This window comes from Carettochelys insculpta, chromosome 20, assembly GCF_033958435.1.
Source record: "Carettochelys insculpta isolate YL-2023 chromosome 20, ASM3395843v1, whole genome shotgun sequence".
In the NCBI taxonomy this organism is placed as follows: Eukaryota; Metazoa; Chordata; order Testudines; family Carettochelyidae; genus Carettochelys; species Carettochelys insculpta.
Genome location: NC_134156.1, coordinates 25,161,024 through 25,181,562, shown reverse-complemented (window position 1 = coordinate 25,181,562; position 20,539 = coordinate 25,161,024). Strand labels below are relative to the sequence as shown.

Here is a 20,539-nt window from a genome sequence, read left to right as displayed (position 1 = left end):
GAGCTCAATTAGCCAGCCACCTCCAAAAGAATCTTTTCCACTCCTTCATTGTCCTCGGAAGGATATGCTCTCCAAAACAACTTGTCAAACAGGTGTCTTTCTCAGTGGACCCAGATGGTTACCATAACTGTGCAGTTTTGGACCAAGTGGGGACAAGTTCCATAGTCCTGAACACAAAGAAAATATCTAGCCAGCTCCCACCTCTTTTATAACGAGGGGGATCCAACTTGGGCTTTCTGCTGACCACAGCTGTTGTAGAAATCTGGCACAGAGAGAGAGGGGATCCCTCACACAAACTGGTCCCAAGCTATTAGGGCTTTATAAGTCATAACCCACACCTTTATTTTAACCTCGAGATGAACAGACAGCCAGTGCAGATCCCAGAGCCACAGAGTCACATGCTTTCAGTGAGGTGCCTCCCTTAATAAGTATGCCACTGTGTTCTGCAAGTCTAGGATGGATTTTAGGTGTATCCTTAGATATAGCATGCTATAAAAGTCTGTTTTTGAGATAACAAAGACACAGGCAACAATCTGAGACATAAGGGTCATTTCTAATTACATTAATGGACTTCTACAATATTAGAACCTGGTGACTAGCAGCATTAGTTAAATTAACAGTTTGAAAAGAGACAGATAAACAGTGATTTGGCTGGTTATAATGTGGCTTTGAAAACTACTTTCTTTTGTACAATCTAAATAGAGATGTTTCACTTCTGAGTTGTAAATGTGGGAAATTAAGTTTCTCATAGAAATTCTGACAGGGCCTTGTCACTGTAGTCCTAGGAGGAGCTGCTGTTATACTGGATGTGGCCAGATCAGATCCATTTCCTGTGCACTGACGCTGCAAAGCAGTTGTAAAGCAGTGTAGTAACAGCCTCTACTGAAGTTTATGGACTCTTATAATGTTGTTTTGTTTGTTCTACTTTTTGGTTTTGATCTATGCTAGGGAATGCAGCCAGAGAACAGTGATAACAAGGAAGAGGGAGAGGCTGGGTTTATAGAGGACCCAGGAGAGAGACTCATCCCAACAGACCAGGCAGTCTCTGGAGCCATGGAGCAGGAGATCTTGGGAGCCATAGAGCCAGAGGACTCGCAAGCTACAGAGCAGGAGGTCTTGAGAGCCACAGAACAGGAGGTCTTGGGAACAACAGAGCAGGAGGTCTCTGGAGACATGTTGCAGGAGGTTGCAGGGACCACAGAGAAGGTCTTGAGGGCCATGGAGAAGGAGGTCTCAGGAGCTACAGAGGAGTTCTCAGAGGCCACGGAGCAGGAGATCACAGAATTCTCCTTTGGAGAGGTAATTGGTTATGAATTTAAATTAGGGGAATGTCTCATTCACAAGATCCCCAATCCAGTATTTGTGTCCTTGAATTCCTGAATTGTTAAAGAAATTCTAGTATTGTAAACACATGCCACTGAATGCATCATGCAAGAGGGAGGCTAACTGAAAAGGAAACAATTGATAGTCAGCCATGATAGATAAAGAACTGACAAAATTCAAGGGTTAGTTTATTATTGCATACCTTTTGAGCATGCCCATCACCACGAGAGATACAGCCTTGCTGGTATATCAGTGGGATAACTTTAGAGCCCTTTAATTGCTTTCTGGGTTCCCCATCAAGAAGCAGCAAGACTGTTTTTATAGTTCACAATTTTTTTTCCTTGCTCCTTTCCTGTGGTGACAAAGATAAGCAGAATTCTAGTACCAAACTGTTAAAATGAAGATAATTTCACAGTACTGATTTTATATAAAGGCCTTCATGTTCCAGGAAAAATTTGAAGAGATTTTCTCAGACCATGTGGAAGTGGACAGTGTTCCTTCCAAACTGCCTGACATGGAGCAGCCAAAGACAGACAGCCTGAGCAAATCCCACCCGTCTTCAGGAGCGAGCACCCAGAGGTCTTCGTTTTCAGCACACATGGGGATTCAGGCAGAATCGGGTATCGGTCAGTGTTTTCCTAATAGAACTGTCCCTACAGCCAGCTTTCAATACAGTCCAGTTTTTTCTCCCCTCCCAACACATGTGAATCTAGTTGGACATATGCTGTCAAACCTAAGGGCTTGGGAACATATAAAAATTAATCTGAATTAACTGAAGATGTAAATGTAAAATGTACTGTATTTTTAAATCATATTAAGCCTACATATGGGCAATCTTATTGAGATTCAAAGTGTCCTTAACTTGGTTTATTTTAATTCACACTTTAAATTTGCACCTTTAGTTAATTCAGATTAATTTTTCTGCATGTCTGCACATACACAAGCCTTAATCATTATTTTTAACCTCTGCATGATGCTATTACTAAGCCTGTACTTAAATCCGTTTCATAATAACTTTCCTCCTCACTGTTAGAATTACTGTATATTTTTATCATGCTTCATTTTCTTTGTGCTAGTAAGATTGTGAGGCAATCTAACATAGAAGAAAACCAGCTCTATTAAGTATTTTTCTGTATCGTGACACTGCTAATCTTAAAATACCTTTAAATGCCCTGAATTCTCTTCATGTGATTCTTACTCTTTGTCGTCTGAGCACAGGTGATATTGGAGTAGCCATCTCCTCTCCCTATTCAGACTCTGCATTTCACCAGTTTAAGCAGCACCTCAACAGACTTGGTGCTGAGGATGAGAATGAAAGCCTACCTCATGCAGATGAGCAAGCTGAAATAGAGGGCAGTGAGGACTCAGAGGAGGAAACACAGCTGATTGTCTTGGACCCAGAACATGTAAGAAAAGGCCCACATTCAAGCCTTGTTGCTGGTATTGAAAGCTGCATGAGAGCTGTGAGGGAAACTGGGCTGTGGTTTAGCTGTATGCTAGATTACATGTTATACATCCTTTTTACAAAAGTTCTGACTTCTGACTCTGCTCCCTTTGCACTAAATTGGAGTTGCAGGTTAGAGCAATGAGCAATGGGAAAATCTGGTGAAGGTCAGTTCTCATGAAACTGCCAGAACTATAGCTGGTGGATAAATGCTGTCCAGGCTTCCCTTGCACTGCTCTGCCCATACACTTCACTTCTCACCTCCAAAGACTCTGGGCCTCTCCTAAATAGAAATAGCTAGTGATGCCTAACTAGGTGGTAATTTTATGATGCAAACAGATGTCCACTGGGCTCATGACTAAATCTGCAGAACCTATTTCACTTGCCACCTGCTTAGGACAGGTACCCAGGTCTCCAGAGTGAAAATGTAGCATTGTATCTGATGCATGTTCCTTGATAACTTATACATGCAGGTGTTTTGAGGATAATATCATCATTTTCCTTCCCTCTCTAGCCCTTGATGAGACGATTCCAAGCTGCACTAAAGAATTACCTTAGTAAACAGATGGAAAAAGTGACCGTGGAACTTCGGGAGCTGGTAGAGTAGTCTTCCATGGACTTCCCACAGCATTCCAGCCCTGTCTAAATAGGTGTGAACTGACCCATTTGCTCTTGTGTCTCCAGACTGTGGCTACAAAGCAGAGTAAGGTGCAGAGGGAGGAGCTGGGAGTGGTCCTTTATGGGGTCCAGCAGCAGCTGGCCCGGCTGCAGATGGAACTGGAGAGGAACCATGACCGACATTCTCAGATAGCCATGGTGCGTCGGCAGCTAGAGGAGGAGCTGCAGGACATCAGAAGTTTGTACAAGAAAACATGTCAGAGCACTGAGGAAGAACGTAAGAAAGGTCAGCTGGGCACTCGTGCTTAATCTGTCCACATTCTAGTCATGTAAGGACAAATGAGTTTGAGCATAAGTTAAACACTGATTTGAAGAACTTCAACAAAAGCAGTCAGGAATGGCTCACTGACCAGAGAAATTATCCTGAGCATACTTGCTCTGCCAGAGGTGGGAAAAGTACCCAAAAAGTTACTTGAGTAAAAGTGCAGCTGCTTTATGGCACAAATGACCAATGTCCCTCTGAAAAACTACTTGCGTGAAAGTACACGCACGTCACATCTAGATTGTACTAAAGTATCCAGAAGTGAAAGCAGTTGCACTTTTACTTAAGTAACTTTTTGGATACTTTTGCCACCTCTGTGGTGTGCCTTGCCAGTTAGGCCTCTCTTAGCACAGCTTAGCAATTGCATTAGTTAGTCTGTAATCTCTTCAGGGTGTGGAGCTATTTTATTCTACATCAGTGTAGCACCACGTACATTTAAAGCACTCTAGATGTTCCTAATACTTGTCTTGGTGTTGACATAATTTCTGCCAGTATAACCCGTCTTTATGAGACATATGCTTTTCTGTCCCTTTAAGGGATACTTTGAACAAAGGCTGGTCCTGGCAAGTAGGCTTTCATAAATTTTAAGACCACATTGATTCATCTAATTTGACTTGAATAGCACAGACCAGTGAACTTTCCTAAAATAATTCCTAGAGAAGGTCTAGGAATTCCAAACTCAATTTAAAAATTGTCAGAGAGGGAGAATTCACCAGGACCTTTGGCAGATTGTTCCAGTGGCTTTCCAATATTCAGCACAAGTCATTTTCCATTTGGCTACTTATACCTGTCTGAGGTCTCTGCCAGGGACTCATCAGGCTTTTGTGAAGATTGCAGATCCTTAGTTGACTAGACAGCTTGGAACATGAGCCTAGGACCTTCTGCATGGCAACCCTTTACATCAAGGAAAGGAATTTAGCTGGGTTACTTCAATATTATGGAGACACAGGATATGTTGGGAGTTGAGAGCACTTATCAGGTCTCTTGGGCAGCTTTTCCTTAGGAATTCTGCTCCAAGAACTGATGTCCATGCCCATCTCAGGGAGGGTCATATAATTTGGGTGGTTTTTTCAGGGGTTTTGCTTCGTCCATACCCTCATTTCTTTCTCTTTTAGCTCTGGCATGGTGCATGCTGCAAAAATCCTCTTCAGTAACTAACTATTCCATCTGTCTTCCCAGTTTCTGTAACGCAGACAGAAGTGGAAAACTTGGCCTTGCGTCTGTTCTACATGCAGAACATGGACCAGGATGTGCGCGATGACATCTCTGTGATGAAACGAGCAGTGAAGAAGGCTGAGGCAGATAGGAGGCAGGGTGAGGTGGAGAAGAAAAAACAGGTATCAGGCAAATATCAAGTCTGACAAAGGGGCTGTGAACAATGTTGCTGGGGTTCAGAGTGTCTTGGGGAATGCTGTCTTGTCATATAGAATGCTAAAAGAACATGTCCTAGGAAGATTGGTACAAAAAGTGGTTTTCCCCCTTCCATTCTTGGATTGTATTTGTTTGCAAATAGCCTGTAGTTCTTTAGATGTGGATTTTCTAAATCAAAACATTCCAAGTTTAGTTTCCCCTCATAATTAAAAAAAAAAAAATCCCAGAAATCTTTCTGACAGCAAAGCATAGAAAAATGCAGAACAGCTTCTTTGAGCAACTCTATAGTAAGAGCTCAGGATCCATACTTATAAAGGAGGAAGGGCTAGTGGGGAGATATCTTATTTTCAAGCCCCAAAGGGATTTTTCTGAACAATGATGAAGTTTAGAAAAGTGGTTTTACAACACAAAATATAGCTGGCCAGTACATTTTAACTCATGCTCCCTCTGCTGGTTAGATGGCTGCCTCTTGCAGCAGAATAAATATTGTAGGCTTACATTAGGGCCCTTCCAAATTCATGGGCATGAAAAATATGTGATGGACCATGAAATCTGGTCTCCCACCATGAAACCTGGTCTTTTGTTTGCTTGTCCCCTATAATATACAGATTTAATTAGGGATGTTTCTCATATTGGGGGTCCTGACCCAAAAGGGAGTTGCAGTGGGGGATCACAGCATTATTTTAGGGAGGGTCATAGTATTGCCACCCTTACGTCTGTACTGCCCTCAGAGCTGGGCAGCCAGACAGTAGCATCTGTTAGACAGGTGCCCAGCTCTGAAGGCACCATCCCGTCAGCAGCAGAACAATATTAAGGATTGCAATACTGTACCATGCCACCATTACTTCTGTGGTGCTGCCTTCAGGGTTGGGCAGCCAGACAGTAATTGTTGAAGTCCCAGCTCTGTGCGCAGCAGGGCAGAAGTGAAGGTGGCAGTATCCTACCATGCCATCGTTACTTCTGCTCTGCTCCTGACAGTGACTCTGACTTCAGAGCTGGGCCCCTGGCCAGCAGCTGCCACTGTTCAGCTGCAAACTCTCCATCCTCCCATGCTTACCTCTTGAGACCCCCCCGATTCCTTTTTGGGTCCAAAATGCTATAATTACAACATCCTGAAAGTTCAGATTTAAATAGCTGAAATCATAAAATTTACCATTTTAAAATCCTATGACTGTGAAACTGATCAAAATGAACTGTGGACTTGGTAAGGCCCTAATTATATGTGTACAATGGCAATGGATTATGGATTTTTATAGCTATTTAGAGGCCATTTTCTTCTAAATTACTTCTTTTAAGGTAGTCAGAGGCCCTGGTGTTGGGCCCAATATAATAACTCAGACAGACAAACGTTAGGTGACAGTTTGGACCCAACACACTTCCATAATAAGGGACTGATTAATACAAATTGTCTAAATGAAAATGGATCATCTCCTGAGTGGTCCAATGGACTGAGCAGTTGTGACCACTCAGTAGAGGTGAAGATGACTGTCATCACAGGGCACTGCACTCACCAGTGAGGATGATGAAGATCTGATGGTTAACAAACAAATCTAATGCAAGTCCCTCACTTGACCCTGCTTCTTGTATGTGACTCTCACTGAATACAGAGAGTGTTTGCAGTATTTGTGCTGATCTGTTGTGGTCTGTTTTTTGTAGGACATGCTTGTAGACCGCTTAACAAGGAAGGTCTATGAACTGCAGGAGCACATTGATCTGTATGAAGCTCAATTTATTGCCCAGGCTGAAGACACAAAAATAACACGACAAGCAGTGAGTGAGGTACGAGATGACAGTATTTTTCACGTGTGGTTAATATTACTTTTGTAATGGGCCAGTGTCCTCCACCCTTCCTAAATGCAGAACACAAACCCTAGATTTGAGTCCAGAATCTTTCACCCCTTCCCTTTATGCAAATAAAGGTTTCCTTTATTAGTAAGAACAACAAAAATAAAACTTATCCTGAGCTGGCTGCTTTCATGGTTTTTCCCTGTAAGACCTCCTGTTTCACTTACCTCGCTATTTTATTTTGGAGGGAGACATACACCCTTCTGTGCTCCTGGACTGTACATAACCAGATCTATTTGGTGTGACTGATGGAATGAGTTTGCAGCACAACACAGCAACTCCATGCCAGGTCCAATCCCTGACAGCCGTATGAATTATGTATCTTTCCCCTGTACGTCACACCATTGGAGCATGATACCCAAGTATTCCATAGTGATGTTATTTTGCTTTACACCTACGTGCTACCACAAAGTAAATAATCATGTTATAGTACTACCATCACAATCCACTGCACAGATGCACTGACCCAGCTGTGCCAGCACAATACCCCTTTTCTATTCTGGATGTTCATGTTAAATCTGTAGATTAATATGTTACCATTTAGAGGACCTTGTAAATAGTATCCCATAAACCACACAGGATGTGAGGTAGGGCTGCGGTAGTGTTGCTGTTGAGTCCTTGGCTTTTTAATTTCTTCTCCTTTGTGCAATTTTGGTCTGTGACCTTCATGTTGCAAAAAAAGTTAATGTACGTTATGGCGTAAATGGCACTTTTAGTTATAGTGATACTATGAGAGTAACTGAAACCAAGGTGTAACCTGATGCTTTTAATTCACTCATTCTACAAGTGAAAAGGTAAAAAGAGCCAAAGAGAAAGCGAGGGACATAAGAAAGCAATAGAAAACAAAGCATGAAGATTTGAAGCTATTTCTTCCCAGCTGAATTGTGAAATAAAGTAGGCAATGAGGCTGGAATGCAGGTCTGACACCCCCACCCATTGCTGATCCTATATGTGAGTGATCTCAGAGTGGTCTCTCTTTGCAGGCGTGTATGGAGATACAAACAATTAACGTGGAGAAGAAGCAACTGATGAATCAGTGGGAGAGCTGCTTGACTGGGATGAAGCGACGAGATGAAGCTTATTCTGCCATGCAGGAGGCACTAAGGTATAGCCCAGGGGTCAGTAACCTTTCTGAGGCAGAGTGCTGAAATTTGACCATTTGACCTCTATGGACGGTCCAAGAGCTGGTGATACTTTTTAAAGTCACTAGTAGTCCTACTTACAGCGACTTCATTAATAAATACATTAAGATGCAGAGCTTTACTGTTTAGGTGGTGGCGGGAAGCATCAGATGGTCTTTTGTTAATCCACAGGCAGCATGGCTTTGAGCAAGCTCCCAGATGCCTGGGGGAGGAGGGGCGGGGCTGAGCTCACACCTCACATGTCAATGAAAATCAGCTCACACGCCACTCTTGGCACCCGTGCCAGGGGCTATTGACCCCTGGTATTGCCTCTGAAAGTGGGCCAATGAAAAGAACAGCTACACTTTGGATGGGAGAGGGAGAAAGGAGTGCTGTCTAGGTTATTGCTGATATAGTGTAATATGTACAGTGTTCTACCCGAAGAATAAATCAGCTGCTCTCAAGAGCTCCGAATATCAAAGGGTCATTATGGCAAGGAGCATCATTTTTTGTTAGTGTTAGTCAAACACCCATCTTTGCCACCTGCTTATATAGTTCCATTTTGACTATGACATTGATTCTTCTGCTAGGTTCACTAGCTTGGTACCCATGTGATGGAATGTGCCTGTGGGAAGCCATTGTGGGATGGTGGAAAGGTGATGGCAGGGAAATCATGGCTGAATTTGGGAAACTGAGAGGTTTTCTTAAATGGAATACATTATCTTCCAAACTCAGGGTGCTCAGATACCATGGCAATGGGTGTGGTTTTAAAATATGAAATGGAAGTGAAAATAAAAGGGAATTTGTCTCTGGATCCCATTCAAATTGAAAGGTTAGCCAGATGTATCCCCAGCAGGCATGTGACAGTGGGGAGGAACTCTGTGAAATATTATTTCATGGGTTACCTTGGGATTTCAAGCAGTTTGCTTTAATGTGGGAAATGCATGACTTGCATCCATAAGACTATGTAGGGGAAAATCAGTATGGAATTCAAAAGAAGGTCGGGGCAGACAGGAGAGAAATTTTGTCACCAATTACTTGCAAGCACTCATCAGCTGGACCAGAACTCACACAGACACAGAATATATTTTTCCATACACAGTACATGGCAAAGTTAGATACAGGTTGAACCTCTCTAATCCAGCACCCTTGGGACCTGACTTGTGCAGAACAAGAGAATTTGCTGGACCATGGGAGGTTAATATTGGCTAGCAGCATTACCAAAACTTCCACTGCTTATTGGGCTCTTAGAAGACATTTAGGGGTAAATTACAGCTAAATAACAGCACAAAACACTGAGAGACAGGACTGGTGGTTGGAAACTAACTTTATAGGACCATGGGAAATTTGGCCAAACCCAAGATAAGTGGTCGTTTGGGTAACTAAAATCATGCCAGATTACTGATGTTGCTGGACAAGAGTGTGATGGACTAGACAGGTTCAACCTGCATTTGCTAAAATGTGCTAAATGTGTATTAAAGTACTCCTGATGATATACAAAATATATTTAAATGGTGACAAAATGGGTTCATTTTCTTGCAGTTAAATAGATGCAGACTGTAGTAAATTTGTACAGCGTTTCTCTCTCACACACACACTGTTTCCTATCAGAATATGGCCTTGCTGAAGCAGTTTACTGCACACTGAGCACAGAAGAAAAACAATCACTTCCCAGACACTGAAATCTATGATTAGCCATCTCCTCCAACTCCCCAGAATTGAGAGAGCTTCCCACTTCTCTGCATACACTGGCATCTTCTTTATTTTGTCTCTCCTTAGTGTAACTTCCCAGCATGGTGACCCATCCACTCCTAGTGTATCCAGTGGTCTCCTTCACCCTTCCGATAAGGACAGCCTCTGGGATGTAGCCTATTGGCAGGGAAACGACACGATGCCACTGATAACATTGTGTCATCAAAGCTTGAGTTTGGCAGGAGGAAGAGGGGAAAAATATGAACAAGAACATACATGTACTAGTACAAATGGGTACCACAGGACCTGAGAGGGCCCCTTCCCCAACAGAGCCTACTCTGTGCTGACCCTCCCTTTTGGTCAGGCAGGACTGAAAGCAGTTTTTCATGCCAGTGTCCCTTCTGGGCCAAGTGGAGGATGGTGTTAGAGTGCCATGAAGGGAGCTTCCATCCTCTCATCCCTGGAACCTGGTGCCCAGGTAGTTCTTTGTTCCCATCTGGGCTGCCCTGGGAGCTTTGGGCTGAGATCAAAGCCTGAGGTTTCATCTGCTAAGCTGCAGTGCATCAGGACTGGGAGAGCTGGAGCACAGGGAGCTATTCAAAATTATGCAAAATATTAGGTGAAAGTTTGATTGCCAGTAGGGTGATTTTAATGAACACAGACTGCCCCAGCATTGAATAACCATGTCTGATTTTCTTGCTCTTCATTCGTTTCCACTGCAGCCTGTTTGAAAGCAGTTTGGAGGTGATCATCCAGTGCATAAACCAATCCCCATGACACTCCCTTGTCTTCTCCTTGCCTTGCAGGCAGTCCAAGCACCAGCTCAAGTCCTTAGAGACAGAGATCCAAGTCTACAAGAAGTCAGTCACAAAGGAGGAAGAGAGGAATGAGCTGCTTGCCGGAATCTTGAACCGCTCTGAGAATGATGCCAACATGAGCAAGAAACTGATTGCCCAGTGCTTGGCCAAACAGGATGCCCTAAAAGTTGAACTCAGCACCTACACCCGCACACTACATGAGACAGACCAAGCCCTCAGCAGGGCCAACTCGGTGAGACCAGATACCAGGGAAGAGGCTTTTTAATCAAATGTTGCTATTTTGTCACCTGTTCATTCCCATCCACTTTCCCCAAATCCCAGGACCCTGCTTTTTTTTAACAGCCCTGTTTCCCTGTCTTTCCTCTCAGGACCGAGCTGCTCATATGAATGAGCTGCAGGCCATCAGTAAGGAAATGGAGAAAGAGACTGAAAACAGACAGGAGCTGGAAAATCAGATCATGGCAAAGCTGCAGGATCAGCTGATGTCCAGCAAAGCTGCAAAATATTTTTCACAACTGGCTGCAAAGCTCCATAAGAGAAAGCTGGATCTGGTATGGCATCTGCTTCTGTGTGACTAATGGTAGCTGACCTCCAGGACAGAGAGAGAGTCTGTCTATTCCCTCCAAGATAGGGCAAGCGTGGCCCAAAGCCACTGCTGCCCAGTATACAGCTTCCCCTGCCCCCTCTCCCCAAAGGACCTCACCGAAAGCACGCTCCATCATATTCCTTGTGTTCCTTCTGCTCCAGCTACTGCCAGGAGGACAGGCTTTTGTCCTTGATTATCTAGCAGCCTGGACAAATTCCTTCTTCGGTCACTCCCTTTGCCCTATCACATTCCCTGCACAGGTTCAAGTGGCTGGGCTCCTTCTTCACTAACAGTCCCACTTGCCAAGAGCTGTTGTATCGCCACATTTCACCTTATAAGTGATGGCATTTTAGTGGTGCGTGAAGTGACCCCCTTGTGAACTATTGCAAAGTACTTCAGGGCCCTTCAGGATGAGAGGTACTATGGAAATAAGAGATCTTGCTATTCCTGTTAGTTAAGTTTTCAGGTCTTATGAAAAGGGCAGGGGACTTTCCTATTCAACTTAAAAGCAGAAGGGCCTTCAAAGCAAAATGCAGCTTCTCTGAACTGTCCTCCAGGTGCAGATGTGCCTAAGAGGTCTTCTCTCCCCAGATGCTTTTTGATGGTCACATTGAAGGGTTCCAGAATATAATTTAGTCAAAGAAAATATGACAGAAATATCACTGTCATGTCATACAGCAGGTATTGGCTTAATGTTTTGCATAGTGAATAAGGTGACACACGTCTCATAGAGCTGGAAGAGACCTTTAGAGGTCATTGAATCCAGCCCCCTTCCCTCTTGGCAGGGCCAAGCACCATCCCTGACAGATTTTTTTTTTCTAAACTATTTGCCCCAGACCCTTAAATGGCCTCCTCAAGGATTGAATTTACAACCCTGGATTTAGCAGGCTAATGCTCAAACCACTAACATGTCATAGAGCAATACATCCTGGGTGTGTTTAGACTCAGTGCTGCAGGCTCTTCCATGTGGAATGGAATACAGCTGACCTGCTGTCTAAATGAGGTGAATCGGAAGTGGCCATGAAGTTTTACAGTGCGGCTGCCCTCGTCAGCATAGAGAGGTGCAGCTCACAAAGAGTACAACTTCCAGGAAGAAGTCGTGCCATGCTGAGATGAGTGACGTAGTGCTCACTTCACTCGACTCCATTTTCTACAAATCAGGTGCAGTCCTTAGGCTCCTGGCACGCTGTTAATGCTGCCTTGGATTGTGAAACATGAATGCAATGCCAAGTAGATGCAGGGGAAGTGGAGCATCTGTAGTTTTAGTTATTTGCATCTCTGTGTCTGTCTGGCCAGTGGTAACTGAGGCACATAGGTTGAGAAAATAAATTCAAGGATCATGATGGTGATGATGATGATGCACCTTCCCTCAAAGGACCTCAGGATGCTTTAAACTCATTACTGCCTCACAGCATCCTTAGTGAATAGGTCAATATCCTTATTCCCACTGTACTGAAGAGAGGTACAGAGAAGTTAAGCTTCCCAGTGCAAAGCCCCATGTCACACTGACAGAGCTGTAAATAGATCCCACGTCTCCTGATTCCCTGTCCCATTCTTTCCAAGCTAGATGAGCTGTGCTCTTAGCTGTATTGCAGTGCCAGGGTTGCAGACCTGTTTGCCCTACAGAGAAGTGGCTAACTATTGAATGACAATGCTTTTGTTGTTGATGTTCTTAGGAGCTGCATTTTTCCAAAGTTGAGAATGAAACAGCACAGGTCATTCTGGACACAACTCACACCAACTGCAGGCTCTCTATGCTCCAAAAGACACTCTCTGAGCTGGATAAGGAAATGAAAAACATCAATGAGCTGATCAACCACAGTGAGAATGAGATTGTCAAGCGCAACCTACTGATCGAGCGCAAGCAGGGGGTCATCGACATGTTCAACAAGAAAATGGAGATGATGATTTCCCAGTTGGGGGTATGTCCCTTATGCTTAATCCCCCCAACCTTGGGGGATCAATTAATTGATGAGACTACAAGTTGGGCTAATAAAGATAACTGCACAGAGGTAATTGACATGGCTGAGATAATGAAAGGGTGTGTTTATCCTGTATGGTGCACTCAGAATCCCTGTCATGCTGAGTTTTGTGTTAACAGGCCCAGACTTAAGGCAAGGCAAGCAAGTCAGTTGCCTTGGTCCCTGCACCTTCAGGGCCCTGCATTCTGGATCTGTGTTCCTCTCTGTATCCATAAAAAATTATCAGAGCAGCAGCCCTGGCTAATATCTCTGCTTGGAGGAAGATTAAATGTAAGTGGGGACAAGTCCAATTCTGGCTGCTGAAGTCTGCTGCTGATATGACCAGATCCCTAGCTCAGATTCATGATTAGTTTTCACGCAAAAAATTAAATCCCAGCTTCACAATGTGACTTTGTTAGAAATAATCCAAGAACTGATTAAAAGCAAACCTGTGGGAGGAAGACTTTTCTTGGAGTATTTAAGGATTTTTGTTTAGGTGTGCACTTACAATCTAAACGCAAGAAAGTGGGGAGGCAAAGGGAAAAGATGAACAAAGCTGTACAGGCCGTGTCTACACTAGCCCTCTCCTTTCAGAAGGGGCATGGTGATGAGGGATTTCGGCAGATGCTAATGAAGTGCCATCATGAAAATGCTGCACCTCATTAGCATAATGGCAGTTGCGTGCGATTCGAAAGTGGTGCTTTAGAAACGTATGCTGCCCATGTAGACGGGGGCCTTTTGAAAGGACCCCCCAGACTTCAAAAGACCCTTCTTCCCAAAACCAAATGAGAAGGGGCTTTCAAAATCCAGGGGTCCTTTTGAAAGGGTCCCGTCTACATGGGCAGTATGCATTTCAAAAGCAGCACTTTAGAATCATGCACAACTGCCATTATGCTAATGAGGCACTGTATATTCATGATGGCACCTCATTAGCATCTGCCAAAATCCCTCATTACCATGCCCCTTCCGAAAGGAGGTGGCTAGCGTAGACACAGCCACACAGTTCTTTATGTATCAGAGGGGTAGCCGTGTTAGTCTGGATCTGTAGAGCAACGAAGGGTCCTGTGGCACCTTATAGACTAACAGAAAAGTTTAGAGCATGAGCTTTCGTGAGTTAACTCACTTCTTCAGATGCTTTCAGTTCTTTATGGTTATGCACCACAGAAACAAATTCTGTACAGCTAGAAGCCACACCCAGTCCTGTTTGCATGTTCCCAGAGCTCAGATAGCAGCACTGCTGATGCAGTCATGAGCGGGCAAAGCATTATGGGTACCAACATGCAAAATGAGTATTTCAGGTGTTACTGTACTTCAGAAGGTCCGGGGAATCCACATTAATTAGCTGCTCAGTCTAATACTAAACTTCTTCCCTTTATAGGGCCAAGAACTGGGACCCTTGGAAGTCGAGATCAACAGGCTGACTAAGCAAACAGATGAATACAACTCTGAGGTGATGAAGCTGCAGAAGTACTGGCTCAAGCTGCAGAAGGAGCTGGTCAAGCTGACCCAGGAGCGGGAGAAGCAGCTGGCCTCTCTGGACATGTTGAAGAAACAGATCACCATCATGCAACAAAAGAAAGTGCACACGGAGAGTAAGTGCTTCCTTCAGTCCTTCTGGTGGTGTTAATCAACAAGTGGGTATGTGCTGCCACAGAACAAAGGGGGAGAACGTTCAATAACTTATAATATTAGAACCCCTCAACAGAGAACATTTTCAGTATCTATCTGCAAACAGTGCCTGTCTAGATAAATGAGCAATGCCGTGTATCACATGGTTCTACTGCATCCATGGGTGTACTTGGGGGCTGCAAGCCAGGCACCTTTTGCTATTTGAGTAGTCTGGTATCCCCTCAAAGGGCCAAACCATGCAGGCTTTAGTTACGTAAGAGGAAAGGTTGCAGGATCGCACCCTGGTGATCATCTAGGTACACTACTATTCTTAGGAAATAGAATCATAGAGGTTAAGGCAGAAGGGACAACCAGACCATCTAGTCTGACTTCTTGTGTATCATGGGCCACTAATGCCGCCCAGCACTTGCACACTAGACCCAGAAACCAAATTAGACCAAAATATCATGGCTTACAGGAGACTAGACACGTGCCACAGGCAGCAAAGAGAAGGAACTGAGGTGTCCTAGGATCCAAGATGTCAAGGAAGTGGAATATACCTGGATAATCCCAGCAAGTAGCTCACATCCAAATACTGCAGAGGAAGGGGATAAACCTGCAAGGTCACTTTCAGTCTCACTTGGGGAAAAATTCCTTCCTGACTTCACACATAAGAACAGCCACAATGGGTCAAACCAGAGCCCCATATTCTGTCCCTTACGGTCCCGGTCCTGTTTTCCAACAGTGGCCAGTGCCAGGTGCTCCAGAGGGAATGAACAGAACAGGTAATCATGAAGTGTCCATTCCCAGCTTTTGTCAGAGGCTAGGGACACCATCCCTGCCCATCCTAGGTAATAACTTGATGGGCCTATTCTCCATGAACTGACCTAGTTATTTTCTGAATCCTTTATTGTCTTCGTCTTCACAATATCCCCTGGCAAAGAGTTCTACAGGAACAGTGTGTTATGTAAAGAAGTATTTCCCTTTGTTTGTTTTAAATCTGCTGCCTATTAATTTCATTTGGTAACCCCTACTTCTTGTGTTATGTGAAGGAGTAAATAACACTTCCTTATTTACTTTGTCCACATCAGTCATGATTTTATAGACCTCTCTCTCATCCCTCCAAGTTGTCTCTTTCCCAAGCTGAAATGTTCTAGTCTCAGTAACCTCTCTGCAACTGGAACCTGTTTTCTGAACCTTTTCCAATTCCAATGTTTTTTGAAATGGGGTGATCGTATCTGCACACAGTATTCAAGATGCTGGCACACCCAGATTTATATAGAGGAAATACAATATTTTCTGTCTTCTTATCTGTCCCTTTCTTCATGATTCCCAAAAGTTTGTTTGCTTTTTCTGACTGCCACTGCACATTGAGTGGATATTTTCAGAGAATTATCCACAATAAAACCAAGAGCTGTCTCTTGAGTGGTAACACCTAATTTAGATCTCATCATTTTGTATGTATAGTTGGGATTACATTATCCAATGTGGATTACCTTGCATTTATCAACATTAAATTTCATCTACCAGGTTATTGCCCAATCACCCAGTTCCGAGAGGTCTTTTTGTACCTGTTTGCAGTCTGCCTGGGACTTAACTATCTTGAGTACTTTTGTATCATCTGCAAATTATTCCACTTCACTGTTTACCTCCTTGTCCAGCTCTTTTATGAATATGTTGAAAAGTACTGGTCCCAGAACAGATCCCTGCAGGGCACCACAAGTTACCTTTTTTTCACTATATATGGATGAGCTTCAGCATGTTTGCTACATTTTGTCTAATCTATGGCTGCTGGTATGTGCTCAACCTTGAGCTTAAAGCATTTCTAGCATCAGAGTCCTCCGTTCACGATAACCGTTTTCAAAACATGGATTTGTTTTGGGTTAATGAAAAGACCTGTGGCTTTGGCAATGTCTATGGAAACTTTTAGAGAGGGTAGCAGCAAGAGCAGCTCTGTCTGCTCAAGTCTGACAGTCTCAGGACTTTCCCGCCTCCTGGTGCTCTGGTGGATACTCTCTGCTTTCACTTTATAAAATCTTTTCTGTATCTTTCTTATTCTCCTGTAGATGAAATCCAGCAAGAGAAGAATGAGCAGAAAGATATTGAACGCCACATGAGGAACATGGCCAATGACTTGACGAAACTCAACATGTTAATCAACAAGAACAGCCACAACTGGGAGGAGCTGCAGCATGGCAACACCATAATGGAGAATGAGTTTGTACGCTCGCTTAAGGTAGGGAAGGCTTAGTGCCTCGTCTCTAAGACAGCCTGATGTCCAGCTATCTTGCTGAGCTCTCACTGGCACTGTGTTGCAGTAGACAGTCAGACATTGCTAACTCTTGCCCCTATGGCACCTAACAGTGTAGCCAGACTGGAATGTACAGCTATATCCAGAAAGGCTGTCCCAGTTTGGTTCCTGTACAGAGACAAGGACTCTTTTTACCTAGCCTAGGAGAGGTGGAAATTCTACCTGTTTTGTGGGGTAAATTGTCGGGCAAAAAAGGCAGGAAGATCTGAGCTTGCCAGTGCCTTTCAGCTGGACGCAGTGATACTGATTTCTGCCTCCTACTTCCAGTCAGCTGAGAGGGAGTCCATTGAGATGCAGGAGAAGCTGGACCGATTGCATGAGGAGAAAGAGAGACTACTAAACAGCCTGGTGGAAGCAGAGTGAGACCACTTGTTTTATACCAGACTCTTTGCACCTTCTTGTCATGCAGCTGCATTATTCTTCCTGCCCTGTTGCTGCAGGGAAAATGCATTTTATCACAGCCTGTCAGGTTTACATCTGGCTGGTTCCTCTTCACCTTTCATGAGAGGGTGAGACAAGTTTTATAACATTTTGAAGCCAGAAGCTTCTGCAGGCCAGGCACAGCCCTGGTAACTGCAGCTCAGTATTCCCGATACTGCTGCACCAGCAGCCTGCTTCCTTAGGTACGTGAGAAATATTGCAATACCCAGTCTCGCTCAGTGCTAGGCTTCTAGTCAGCTGAAGGCTGCACGCATGGAGTGTATGCAGGAGAGAGAGAAATTCAGTATTGTGGGATGTAAGCCCAATGGCTGTCTAAAGAAATGTAGCTATATAATCCAAAATTCTCCAAGTTTTGGTAGGCCCCTAAATAAAGGACCTGATTTTTTCAGAGCTGCACAGGGAACTCTTAGGCTACGTCTACACTACGAGATAAATTCAAATTTAAGGCAATTAGCTTGATAGTACCACGTGACTCTCTTCCCTGTAAATACCATTGGCTCAATTTAGGGAGCACTAATACAGATATCATATCGTCAGTACCTGCTGGGTGTAGCATCAAGTTCAAATTTAGAAGTTCAAATAAAGCCCAGTGTGGAAGCGCCACGTCTTAAAATTGAATTAACCTCCAGAGGTGTCCTGTATGTAACCCACAATACCCCACAGTGCTCTGCTCTGGCCACTGCTCTCCCGGTGCGCAGGAATTAGGTAACAGGAAGACCGGGAATTTCAAATTGGGTCCAGGAAACCTGTGGCTGTGGGGTCATGTTTGTGTAAGAGCCCGAGAAACATCTTTCTTTCTTTGCTCTTAGCACTGTGAGCGCATCTACCCATTACAGATAGCCCCAGCACGGAGTTCATGGTTCTCCCTGTACACTCAGTATTTTTTCTGCGCTGCCTGGCACCCGCTGCTGCCCCATCACACCATATGGCAGCAAGGCTGTTGTGGTGGGTCATGTTTGTATAAGAGGCTGAGAAACTTCTCAGTGGTTTATATTTGTGTGCGTCCACCCCACTCACAGGCACCACACAGTCGGGGTCTTTCCCACACTCAACCACATCACGTGGCTACCTGCCGACCCAATAAAAGGACATGTCTGCCACTCGGTGCTGACCATGCTGCTAGGCAGCACCATGTCCTGGCTTGAGCACAATTAGGGCCCCAGGGGTAGGAAAGAATTTTGGGGGGCTTGCTGCCACTGGTGGGGAAGTCTCCCTGGGTGGCTAAGATTTTCTGGACCTTTCTGCCACATGGGGGACTATTTCAACTGGCCCTCAATGAACCCTCCCACTCCACGTGCTGCACCCCAACAGGGACCCAGGAGGCTAGCTGCTGCAGTGGGGGAAGTCTCCCGCAGCAGCTAAGATTTTCATGGGCTTGCTGCTGCTGGGGAGGACTACTTCAGTTGGTCTCCCCCATGCCTCCTGCCCCAACAAGGACCCAGGGGGCTAGCTGTTGGCAGGGGGAAGTCTCCCTTGGCAGCTAAGATTTTCAGGGCTTGCTGCCATCCTGTGTGTTGGCAGTTTGTGTGTAGTGAAGAGGAAGACAAAATTTTTTTTCCTCACCTTTTCGATCCTCTTTCTTCTAACTTTGTACCCCTTCACACAGGGAAGAGTGAGTGAAGGGCCAGGTGAGAATGCAGACTGTGCACAGAGGCTGTATAATAACTGGGAACCCAAAATCCCTCCCCTCAGCAACTCTCTTTTTTCCAAATCTTTACTATCAACTCTTTTGTCATGCTTTTCATTGTCCCTGTGTTATTTTCAGGGATCAGAGGCAATCAAGGGAGAGGGGACAGGCAGTGGGAGGCCAGTTGAGAAGACACACACCTGCACATTTTTCTAAAATCCTTGATAATTCAGTTACAAAAGAAAGAGAGTTCTGTTATCTTTGCCATCTTTGTTGATTCCCTACTTCTCCTTCCTTCCGACTTGAAAAATGGAAGTTTGCTTACCACGGGAGGGGAACGAGGGCAATGCAATGTGGGAAGATGATGTCAAATACCAGCGAACATACCCAGAATGCTACGGGGATGAGGGACTTGTGGGATAGGTTCTCACAACGCACTGCTGCAACAGTCAATGGTTGCCAATTGAGTGTGGCAGCAATCAGTCAACTTTGTGAGGAGCACGTGGGGAGGTGAGGATAGTCAGATTCGACTTTATAAAATCCAGTGTTACAAAATCAATATTAATGAATTTGAATTTATCTCATAATGTAGACATAGCCTAGGTTTCCTCCTGGACTGTTGAGTTTTGGGTTTAGAATAGGGGTCCACAGTGTGATGTCACACATGCAGGGGAATCAAGTGGCGGGGTGACCTCTTTTTTCATACCTCTCTTCCCATTCTGTCCTTGAAGACATCAGATCATGCTGTGGGAGAAGAAAATCCAGCTGGCAAAGGAGATGCGTGCTGCCGTGGACTCGGACACAGGGCAAGGCGAGATCCGCGCCATGAAAACAGAGATCCACAGGATGCAGGTGAGCCAAGCTGGCAGGGGAAGAGGGGTTCACAAAGAGATCACCCAGCCTTGCAGGAGATGCTGACACATCAAACATTAGCCTTGAGAAAGCACTGTCGCCAAGAGTCTTGGTGGTGTCAGTGATGGGTGTCTTCCTAGGTCCTGCCCAGCAGCTGAACTAGCTCAGCATGCACTCACGCTTCTTCACATGTTCCTTGTGTTAGCCTGCACTGGAGTTCAGCAAAAGTTAGATCTGACTGGGATAGAAGCTACTTATGGGACAGTGTTAATCTTACTACACTGTGGCCCAGGACGTAACCAAAGCAGCACTTACAAAACACTACATCCACCAATGCACTGATCCAGAGAAAAGTGTCTGTCTCTGACAAAGCAACCTCCTCTCTCACCCACATACTTCCATCCTCCTTTCCTTATTACTGCATTTACATGAATTTATTGCATTGAAATCTTTAGCCCATTGTGTTGGGCAAGCAGACAGGAGGTCAGTTGTTATTCTGATGCTCTTCAAACCCATGCTGTACAAACCCGACTCATGATTTAGTTAAAAGAGTTGGGCTGCCAAGGCCAAACATGTCCTGTCTCTATTGCTGGAATTTG

The 20,539-nt window shown here is 44.5% G+C and overlaps 2 protein-coding genes across 2 annotated transcripts in view; both read left to right on the top strand.

Moving 5' to 3' along the window:
- The window catches only part of GAA (alpha glucosidase), a 306,535-nt gene that overhangs the window by 263,409 nt on the left and 22,587 nt on the right, over window positions 1–20,539 (top strand). The gene's annotated exons all lie outside the window — the stretch shown is intronic.
- CCDC40 (coiled-coil domain 40 molecular ruler complex subunit) overlaps window positions 1–20,539 on the top strand; it is a 28,127-nt gene that overhangs the window by 5,134 nt on the left and 2,454 nt on the right. The window contains exons 3-17 of the mRNA XM_075014141.1: window positions 949–1,299; window positions 1,772–1,949; window positions 2,542–2,729; window positions 3,282–3,365; window positions 3,452–3,671; window positions 4,887–5,044; window positions 6,735–6,857; window positions 7,907–8,028; window positions 10,543–10,786; window positions 10,923–11,105; window positions 12,817–13,062; window positions 14,480–14,693; window positions 16,776–16,945; window positions 17,288–17,379; window positions 19,820–19,940. Of these exons, the coding sequence (XP_074870242.1) occupies window positions 949–1,299; window positions 1,772–1,949; window positions 2,542–2,729; window positions 3,282–3,365; window positions 3,452–3,671; window positions 4,887–5,044; window positions 6,735–6,857; window positions 7,907–8,028; window positions 10,543–10,786; window positions 10,923–11,105; window positions 12,817–13,062; window positions 14,480–14,693; window positions 16,776–16,945; window positions 17,288–17,379; window positions 19,820–19,940 (2,694 nt within the window). The remainder of the gene's footprint in view (window positions 1–948; window positions 1,300–1,771; window positions 1,950–2,541; window positions 2,730–3,281; window positions 3,366–3,451; window positions 3,672–4,886; window positions 5,045–6,734; window positions 6,858–7,906; window positions 8,029–10,542; window positions 10,787–10,922; window positions 11,106–12,816; window positions 13,063–14,479; window positions 14,694–16,775; window positions 16,946–17,287; window positions 17,380–19,819; window positions 19,941–20,539) is intronic.